This window comes from Hipposideros armiger, unplaced genomic scaffold, assembly GCF_001890085.2.
Source record: "Hipposideros armiger isolate ML-2016 unplaced genomic scaffold, ASM189008v1 scaffold_375, whole genome shotgun sequence".
Classification (NCBI taxonomy): domain Eukaryota; kingdom Metazoa; phylum Chordata; class Mammalia; order Chiroptera; family Hipposideridae; genus Hipposideros; species Hipposideros armiger.
The window spans coordinates 1,041,005-1,052,315 of NW_017731725.1; the positions used below are offsets into that span (position 1 = coordinate 1,041,005).

The window sequence follows — 11,311 nt, forward strand, 5'->3', positions numbered from 1 at the left end:
TTGATGATAATGAAAATTAATATGGTTAGAAAGCAATTCAACAGCAAATGTTTATTGTTCATAATTGTTGTTTCCTGTCATAATTTTTATAAAACCTGTCAGCTCTGAAAAAAAGGTTCAAGTGAGTGAGTTAGGAAGTAGGCAGGTGTGCCTGAATTATACAATAGATATGCTCCTGCAAAGTAATGGGGAAGTCATTTTTTAAAGCAAATTGAATTATACTTTTACTGCTCTTGGTGAGTTCACTGCTCCTCAGAATAAGTAAAACCTGAGTATGGATCCAAATAATGTTGCTCACATATGAACCTTTATATAAAAAGTATCCTCTTACAGAACTTTTCCTGTGGATTCATCAATAACTTGAAAAGTTTAACCACAAGAAAAATCCTCGACTCCCATCTCAATAATCTTTCTTCATCTAATTTTAATTATGAGAATGTTTTTTCTCTCTCTTTTTTAACTCCCATAAATAACTATTTTAGCTGTAGTTATATTTGTTTAAGAATATATTTGCCTATGATGTGCATAACCTGCCATCCCATAGGAGAATGCAAAGATGAATCAAACACAGATCATTCCACCAGAAAATGAATGGCATCGAAGGGTACATGAAATAGGTTTTGTTAGACTCTCCCTTTTATCTAGTCTTATATCTTACATTAGGCTCAATGCTCCTTGGTGAAAGCAAATGTCAGGAAAAATGGTTAAGCAGATAGGGTGGCGTATCTTCCCAGAACTCAGGGAAAAACCTGCCACACCAGTAGAATAAATTCTAGCTTGGGGTTTTGTTCCATGAAGCTAGAACCTAAGCTTCCTGAAGGTGATGTCTTTATCTGTTCTGCTCCCCACTGTATTCCTTTAGCTGTCCTAGCATGTAGTAGTAATTCAATAAATATTGGATCACTCAGTGACTCCAAATAGGATAGTTAAAAGCAACAGGAAGAAACAGTGTCTAAAATCATATTATGGTAGAGTCAACAGATATGCAACATTTAAACAGTTGCCAAGTTATATGCTAAGATTCTATTAATTTAAAACCCAAGTCCATCTCTTTGTAATCTTAGCCATTTTCCTCTGCCATAGCCACATGCAAATTTCTCACCCATACTTCCTCCAGTGTAGAGCTACCTACATTGCCTTTGAACTTGATTGGCATATTGTTTTTCTCCTTATAATATATTAAAAAGTGGTGTGTGTGCAACTCTGTACCTGTTAAACATTCTGGTCAAACTCCAACTGTGTTATGGGTGTTTCTGGTTCCAAGAAAGCAAACTCAATTCCCTAACTCATATTTCCTCCATGTCTTTTGAGAATTCATTTATTTAGAATATTCTATTTCTACTAACTAAAGTTAATTTACCTCCCTCATCCAAACTAACAGATTTACTATTTCATCAATCCTACCCAATGTTTATATCAACAACTGTAACATAATGTAGAAAACATGCATGCACTGAGAGAGTTTTAGATACAATAGTAGAGGGGTTTCAAATGTGGGGGAATATTCAAGGTGAGCCTGGAATTAAGGGAAGATTTATATACCTAGGATTATGGGGAAGGGCATTCCAGACAAATACAACAGTGTGAACACAAGTAGAGCCACAGAAGAAAATACAGTTCAGCTTTATTGATAGGTGGTGGGTGCATGTGGGAGCACTGAAAAATAAGACCATGGAAGGCCTGGTTTACTTCATAAGCAGGTGGATTGTTCTGAAGTATTTTGACCAAAGATCTTGGATGATTACAACTGAGTAAAGCTGACGTGACAGCAATGACAGCTAATAGACACTGTAGCAAGGGAGGCCAGCGAGAAAAAAGTTGTTGCCAACAGTTGAGTTGAAATGTCATGAGAACTTAAATAAAGGCAGCAGTAGCAAAAAGAAAGTTACAAGATTTGATCTAAGAAAGAGGTGACAGAAACCTGCAACTGGTTTGAGAAGAGATGGGTGGATAATGATGCGAGGTTTCTAAAGCTGAGCGAGTAAGAGCTATGAGTAAGAAAATGGAGGAGGAGCAGATTTAGAAAAAATACAGATGAGCTATATGAGCCAGGATAGAGCTTTGGAAACTGTGCACGTTATGGAATGGTTGAGACAACAGTCTGAGAATACATAATCAGGCAGGTAAAAAGCAGTCAAATTGTAATACAGTGTCACGAGAGACAAGGAAGGAGAAAGTTTTAATAAAAATAAGTATTACGTATTATGGAGATTTACAGGCATATGAACACTGATGAAAGATTTGCTAACCAGGTCTAAAAACCTTTGAAAGAAAAAAAAAAACCCAGTAAAATAAAGAGCCATTTAAGTAATTTCAAGGAGTTAGAAATTGTGTATAGAAGGATAAGAAACTGTAAAAATATGAGATACCATATAACTTTAATCAAGCAGTTTGCTAATAAATAAATTATATTGCTTGTACCTGACAATACAAAGCTATGGACATAAACATAATGTTAAAAATAAGCCCCTTTACACCCAGGATATAATGCTGTAAACAAAATGAGGTGTCATATCTAAAAGCAGGATTTAAGTAGCAAATACTTTTGAAAAGGGGGCACCATGTGAATAGAAGAAAGGATTTTAAAGACATGATTTTAAGGACAATGGTTTTGTAGAAAGCTATTTTGTTGACCTCACCCTTTATTTACTTCCTTCCACCCATCACATCTGATAGTGTTTGGGAGTAGCTAAAACTAGATCACGTGGAAAAGAACACCATGAACCAACAGTCATATATTTACCTCTCAGAAAGCAGAGTAGGTTTTGTGTGTATGTGTGTTGTGGGGAGATGGTACAGATGGATAGAGATGATAGAGATAGAGATAGAGACAGAGACAGAGACAGAGATAGGAAACTGAAAATCAACTATACCCCCACAGACAATAGGGCAGGGAATGCAGGTGTGTTTCCCATAAAGTAGATAGATATGGGTCCATCAGAAAAGAGATTTGACCTAAGGTCATTTTATGTTCTGCACAAGTGGTTTTTCTAGTCAGATGACCAAGACAATATTAACATTCCCCTCAGTTTGACTGGACTTTAGACAGTCTTCCTCCTAACTCTAGGCCCCTGACCTCACTTTTTTCAAGCATTTACTTTAGAAAACTTTCTATTGTAAATATTCTTTACCCCTCTCCCCTCCCCATCCCCCACCCTGTTCCCACAGATGTAAATCTTTTTAAAAGCTTCTTGTCCGTTTTATAGCACGGGAATGTCTCCCTCCAGGACCTAGACCCATCTTTTTCAAATGTAATCATTAAGAAAGATAGTGGCCCTACGGTCCAGTCTCTGTGGGAGGGTAGGAGCCTAACTTCAATGGGTGCCTTGCTTCAAGTTGTAAACTACCTCCTTGTAATGAAGACATGAGAAGGCTTAGGTTTTGGGGGTAAGGCCAATTAGCAAAACAGGTAGTCTATGGTCTCCTCATCTCAGGTCTTAAACTTAAAACTCCACCACCATTTGTTTCAGAGGAGTTGAGCAAAGACTGAATTCTGGCCTCTCTCCACTGTTGCATTTGCCTTGAATAAAGTCTTCCTTTCCTGTTTAACTTTGTCCACTGCAACTTTTTCTTTGACACAGGAAAGTAGCTGTCAACACAGGAATCTGTATGTAACATGAAAAATCAGAGTGAGACCAAGCTAAAAGTAACAAGCCAAAGGCAGGCTAGAGCATAAGTCCTAGGAACTGCAGTTGGCAAAGCGTTTGTAAAGAATGCACAAATCCTCATGAATCACAGGGCTGCCAACAACTAAAAATAGAGGACACTCAGTTAAATTTGAATTTCAAAAAAACAACAAATAATTTTTTAGTATATCTCATGCAATGTTTGAGACATACTTATACTAAAAAATCATCTGTTGTTTATCTAAAATTGAAATTTAACTGAGAATTTTGTATTTTAGCTGACATTCCTACCATGAAAGAAAGAGTCCATTTTAAACACCCACTATTCCTGGAGAGAATGAGGCCTGCTTACAACTGTATTAATCACCAGCTCTAACAGCTCTGCTTTACCGTATGCTTCTCTCACCTTTCTTTCTCCCATTCAAAGCTGGAAGGGTTAGAAGCAGCAGCTAGCCCGAAGGAGGTGGTAAGAAGGCAAAAAGAGCAGAAACCAGCTTCCTCCTTCCCCTCAAGGCAGAGAGCAGGTGTCAAGCACTCTACAGGCCTTGGCTGATGGAGGGGATTAGGAGAAGTCATACTGATGAAGGAAAATTTAGCGTTGATAAATTTCTTAGACTGGATATTGGGTTTTGAATCATTGTATGACTTACAAAGAAAGTATGACTGATAAGAAAACCTCCCCCATTGTGAGAGGCAAAAATTAAGTTGCAATTCCAACATCTTGTAATTTATACTTGTTCAGTGTACCAAGTCTGTAGATCTAAATATAGATATATAATAATAAAATAAATACGTTTTAAATTGTATATGCCTCAAGATTTTATGAGATTAATCATCTAAAAAATTAAGAATTCTAAAAGGATAGCTCTAAAAATTATTAATAACCTCATATATTATAGTAATACTAATAAAATATCTTATTATTGAAAAGCACTAAATATTAATAAAAAGAATGTGACAATTTTCTAAAATTTTTGTGTCATAGATTTTTTTAAACTTTTTTATTGAGGTGTAATTACATCAAATAAAATTCATCAATTTTAAGCATATAATTTGATATACAGACATTTGTACCACAGACTATTTTAAGTATCTAACGAAACTCTTATTTCACGTATTCAGGGACACAGATATTTTCATACAATTTCAGGCGTTTATTCACACTTAAACCACATCCATAAACAACAAATTAGAATTCTTGCTTTGAGGTCCGGCCGAGTGGCGCGATGGTTAAGAATTGGCTTGGGATGCCAGAGGGCCCCGGTTCGGATCCCACATATGAGGGCCAGTGACACTGCCCTTCACAGCTAAGATGCTGAACAACAGCTCAACCTGGAGCTGGGCTGCCGTGAGAGTTGCCGGCGACGGCGTAGGCTGCAGTCCCTGTGGCAGTGGGTTGCCATGGGCTACCGTGTGTAGCCAGCAGCCAGCGTGAGCGGCCAGCAGCCAGCGTGAGCGGCCAGCAGCCGCCGAGAGCAGCCGTCCAGAAGCCGGCGACTGATCTGCCTCGCCCGGGAAGAGCGCAATGATGGTGCCAACTTGGTCCAGTGAAGCAACGTCCTCCACAACTAGACTGAAGAACAAAAGGACAGCAACTTGTCTGTTCCCCTTCCCCCAATTCCCCACCGCTGTTCCCATCCCCCAAATTCCCCAATAAAAATATTAAAAAAAAAAAAGAATTCTTGCATTGAGTCTTTTCATCTGGACTAATGATTAATTATTTGAAACAATGACTTTACAAATTTATTATACTTATATATCTAAATTTCTTAAACTCAGGCCTAAATAATATTTGTAAATATCAGTTTTTATCTTTTTCAATGAATGCTATTAATGTTATGTTATTATCTACTTGATTAACAATATAATATATCAGAACATGTTAATATGACTTTTTTTTTTTAGATGCAGGTTTATTTTTTCCATCTTTCAATGGGAATTCCTATTTAGAACTGCCTTTTCTCGCAAGCATGAATGAGTTGGAGGCTGTCCTGGAGAAGAAACATAACAGAATTGTTACCATCTATTTGACTGTAAAAACAAACACTTTGAATGGAACTATTCTCTACAGTGAGTATTAAATGTTTGACCGCCTGCATATTATATTTCTTTCTCAAATGTTAACCTATTGAATCAATGAATTATTCATTTAAATATTGTGGGGAAACTTTCTAGCCTAGCTCATGAGGCATTACCAAAAGCAAATCTTGGTTCTTTCTATTTTTCTTTAGAAGTTTCTTTAATTTATGAGTCATTCAGTGCAACATGACTTACAAACAGGCTCTGAACCAGCAAGGAAGAATATAACAAGCGTATGAATTTGATGGCATATGGCTATAGCAGTAAAACATAAATGCTGCAAATGTTGCAGAGCATATTTTTATAATATAAATCACCAAGTATGAATTGCATTCAATTCTTGGTAACTTGGAAAAAGGTATTCCAAAGCTGGGATTCATTTGACAATTGGGAAAATTCCCATCACTCTTTTAGCATTATCTTAAAATTAGCTGGTCTGAAAAAAAGTAGTATTAACAGTATTTGTTTTAGGAAATGCCTTCATATCTAGGGTTCTCTACGTTATGTAATAAGCTCACAAGGATCTCTGTAACCAGAATTTACAGGCCTCTTTCTCCTATGACAGAACATCACTAAAGTATATTACTTGCAATATTCCAAATGTGACAATTTTTTTATCTCCTTTGAAATAAATGCACAATAGTTTTAATAATTTGTTATATTGGAGGTGTCATGTCTTCAGTGCTTGGATAGATTACCTAATGCAGGGCAACTTTCCTTCCCGAATGATTTTTTTCCTCTACTTTGAAGTATTTTGCAAAATTAATTTATCATTCTATACTTTCTAAATAAAATTAAAACCTGTTTATTTTTTGACTATGAGTAAAAGCCTAAAAGAAGCATTTTTTGGAAAAAGTGGTTACAGTTAGAAGTTTTGAACATGAAGTTAAAACTGAGCATTTATCTTATATTTTAGAAAGAAACTAATTTGTCAGAACTAGGCCACCATTACTTATTTCTCAGGAGTGTAAGCACCCATGTTTAAATGACGGCTTTATGATGTCTGATTTATTAATGTTAAAGGAGAGAAAGAGAAAGAGAGGAGGAGGAGAGATTTTAAGAAGGAAAGCTTGGTTTTATATACGAAACTTAAATAGTGGTAGACAACCATGAAATTTGGAGGTAATGGTGCATTGCAGGGGAAAAAACAAACAACAAAAACAAAAAAATAGAACAAAAGACATAAATATAATAATTTAAAGCCACAACGCTAAATGATTTTCTGGCTCTGCAATTTTTTAAGTTAGATAGAACTGGAAGGTGTTTCTGTGTGGAAAGTGTATTTTCACCTACATAATCAAAGAAGCAGCCAACCTCTGGGAATTCTCTTCTGGCCCTTGCTCCTGGCTCATGTCTATACAGCTACTCACTGTGCTCTTTTTGAAGGTCATAGAAATACAAGCCAAGCACATACACACCGCGTTCAAGTCGGTGCTTTCATTTAAACCATTAAAAACCCCAAGCTGATATTAGTGCAATAGGATTATTTTTGCCTTTCATATCCAAAACATCGAACTAGAAATCATTAGTAAGAAAACAGTGCCATTGTAATGATTATCAATGTCTGTCCTTGTCTTATGTAATTGTTGTCATAGCACTGGGCACATCAAAGCTGTTTACTCATAGGAGTGTCATAGCTTCTGAATGGAGAAAATATTTTTGTCTGTAAAGCCTTCTTTTTGTTCATTTGCAAAGTGGTAATTCAACCCTACACTGTTGGGGATACCTCAGCAGAATGTTTCATGGGGTTGCTGCTTTCACTCCTCTTAGAATTTGTCAAACCCATAGAAGCCTCACAACAGATAAACACAAGGTTTTTTGTGATTCAGTTAGACACCCGTAGTTTACAAAAGGTGTCCCTTAACTTGACTAAAGGACTAATTTTCTTTCCTTTGAAATCAATGTATTATGTGTAGGAGCAATTAAATGTAGTGAGGAAATTAAAACAGATGTTTCACTTTAGAGTCTAGGGGTTGATTTTTGTCTAGTTATTTTGTTCTGTTTTGATTTTGGTTTGTTTGTTTTTTTAGCTTTACCATTTTTTCCATTGCTAACTATTTTAGCAAAAACTCAATTCCATCCTACAAACACTTATGGAACATTTGTATTTTGTATCATCAAATATTGAAGGGAAAAAGATAGAGAAATAGCAGGTTGTAAGCCAATGTCAGCTTTGAATTACATCCTTAGTTCAAAACTGTAGATTTATCTTTTCTCAGTTTGCCTCACCAACTAATTGATGTTGAAAAGGAACAAAAGGAAGATAAAACTTGAGTCCTTATGGGGTTATAGTAAAAATCCTTAGAAAAGATAGTTTAAAAAAGAACTCTCTGTGGGAGAGAGACAGCTCTGAGAACGGCAGTCAAGATGAAAGAAAGCTTTTTGAATCTGCCACTGAACCAATTCAGAATTCTGGAACCCAGTCAAAAGAGCTACTAATAGGTCACCGGAGAAGGGATGAGACCACACAAAATTCTTTAGGTGCACTTTCAGAAAATGAGCTCTGTGCGGCAAGCGGTATCAATCAGGAGGTTTCGTCATGGGATATATTACTATGCGGTTGAATCCATTCTGTGCTGCTTCTTTGAAAAGATATAAGCATGCCCTTTGGAAGTATGTGATCTTTGAGAATTAGCAGCAGAAATCTGACCGAGTTACAGGAGGCAAATTACATGAGCAACTCCAGTGAGACAATAGGATTTAGAAGGAAACTTTATATTATTTAATGTTTGTATTTAAGAAAGTTAACGAAGGACTAGGCTTTGGTATTGATTCCAGGTAGGAATTGACAAAACAAGTAGGATTATTGGAGCCTTCTTTTTTGTGTATTTAGAAAGGGCTAAAAGAAGAGACTTCTGATATTGATGAAGAAAACAAATTAAATCTAAAGAATCATAACATCTGCCTTTCTCTATAAAATGATTCTCAGCAGAATGCACAGTATCTTAGATACTGATGCCAAGGCCAGTGAAATCCCACAGTATTTCCTGATATCATATTAAAAAGCATCTTCTTTTCTTTTAGAAAAAAGTTTGCTCAGTTGCTTGAATCAATTTTGTAATGTGCACTATAAAATTGTTTGAATCTCTTTGTCCAGATGGATATGGGATGGAGTAGGGTTGATAGGATGGATGAATTCATAGGCATTCATTCATAGGTAGGATGGATAAATTCATACATTGCCATTCATAAGGTATGGAGGGATTGCTTTTCATTGTATCTTATCCTTTTTATGCAGCAAAGTCAAATTCAATAAATTTTCATTCAGTGCCTAGAAAGTGGCACACCCTGCTAGGCACTGTGAGGGGTACAAAGATGAGTAAGAGATGATCTGTATCCCGTTTCTCACCATTTAGTGGAGAGATACTAAGTCCATGATTCTATGAGAAGGCTGATGCATAGGTCTTGCAATAGAGTATAAATTAAAAACTGGTCTTGAGGCTGGCCGAGTGGCACATTGGTTAGGAGTTGGCTTAGGACACCAGCTCTGAGCAGCAGGACCCCAGTTCAGATCCCACATGAGGGCCAGTGACACTGCACCCTCTATAGCTAAGATGGTGAGCAACAGCTCGACCTAGAGCTGGGCTGCCATGAGTCACCGGCAAAGGTGTAGGCTGCAGTGGCGCTGGCCAGCAGCTGGCCGGCAGCTGGCGTGCGCTTTGGTGAGCTGCCTTGAGCCACCGTGAGCGACCGTCCAATGGCCAGCAAGTGACTGCCTCAGCTGGGAAGAGTGCAATGATAATACCAACATGGGCCAGTGAAACAATGTCCTTCACAACTAGACTGAAGAACAAAAGAACAGCAACTTGTCTGTTTCCCTCCCCCAATTCCCTAATAAAATTCCTAAAAAAAAAAAAAAAACTGGTTTTGACTAAAGGAGTTTCTTATACCAGGGATCTGTGCTTATGTGTACATGTCTTCACTGAAGAGGGAATACCTCATAATCTGGAGCTGTGTTCTGCATCTCTATTCCACCATCCTTTTTAGTACTCCAACCGGTACCTTGCACAGAGTAAGCACTTGATCAGGATAGTTCTTAAAGTCCAATTTGTGAGTTGCTCAACTTTGATGGCTGTGATGAAAAATTAGTAGGTGCTGAAACTTTATCTTAGGAAATTATTCTGTTAAACATTGTTATACTTCCTTCCTCAGATAAGTAGAAACAAAAGGGTACAGATTTCAAGGGTTTAGTCAAAATGTAACTGGAATAAGAGAACTTTTTCCTGGGTCTTGATTAGGAGCAGAACAGAGGTTGGCAAATTTTTCTGTGATGTCCAGAGAGTAAATAATTTTGCAGGCTGTACAGTCTCTGTCACAGCTGTTCAATGTTGCCAGTATAACATGGAAGCAACCACAGACAAAAGTAAATAAATGAATGTGACTATGTTAAAAAAAAACTTTGCTTCCAAAACCAGACAAGGGCAGAATTTGGCTCATGGGCCATAGTTTGCCAACGCTTTACCTAGAATGATGTGATTAATTAAACTTCTCTCGAAATAGAGCAATTATATTAAGAATAGTGAGCCTCTATTTCTATGATTGAAATTTATGAAGAAATAACTCGATTAGAGATACAGCTCTGCTTCTGATGTAATTACATCAGGGAATGGCCAAGTGAAGAACAAGCTTGCTTCTGGTAGACAGAGGTAAGGGGAGAAACAAATGCGACCAGTAAAGGACTAATATTATTGCTATGACATTTCAAGAAAAGTCTAATCTCATGGATTAAGAAAACTGCTCTTTAGCTGGACTGCCTAGCTCTGCCACTTGGGCATTTACTTAACATCTCTGTGCCTCAGTTTCTGTAAAATGGAATAATATTAATAATAATAACACCAAAGACATCAAGGAGTTGTTATAAGGACTTGAGAGAGTTAACACATTTAATGTGCTTACAAGTGTTTGGCAAATGGAAACATGAAATAAGTGCTAAGTATATTATTCAGATAATGCCTGGTAAGAACTCTTGGGAATTAGGGGCCCAGGATACTCTATTTTTGTTTAATAGGTTTCATTAACATTACATCCATTTGATAGACATATCCACCCAGGGAAAGAATAATTAGACTATCAGAAATCCTGGAGTCAGGAATGCGACAGGAGTGGGATAGGCAATTGGTGCAAGTTCTGTGGGGCTTCTCTGTTTGCCATCCTTCCACTGACCAACTAGCTTGCCCTATCCACATCCTAAATACACATTACTGCCCATGTGATCATTGTTACTCTGTGTCTTTAAATCATGTGCGACTGCCGCTAAGGCTGTTACTGGTTGCTACTACTATATAGAAATACAAACCTTTAAGGAGAGCCAGGAAGCAGGAGTGCTGCAACTGCACCCAAAACATGTGTGTTTAATAGAGAACTAAATGCAGGTGCAGAGAGCAGTCTTTTTTTTGTCTTTTTTAGTTTCAAGTATACAAAACAATGTAATAGTTATTTACACCCCTCACAAAGTGATAACCCCTCCCCCAATCCACTACCTCTCTGACAGTGTATATATCTATTACAATACCATTGACTCTATTCCCTACTGTACTCCACATCCCATGACCATATATATATATATATATATATATATATATATATATATATATATATATATATAT

At 37.0% G+C, this 11,311-nt stretch overlaps 1 protein-coding gene across 1 annotated transcript in view; it reads left to right on the forward strand.

Moving 5' to 3' along the window:
* Positions 1–11,311, forward strand: part of LOC109393324 (protein eyes shut homolog) — a 1,090,347-nt gene that overhangs the window by 826,382 nt on the left and 252,654 nt on the right. Inside the window, 1 exon segment of the mRNA XM_019662404.1 lies at positions 5,532–5,696. Within this exon segment, the coding sequence (XP_019517949.1) occupies positions 5,532–5,696 (165 nt within the window).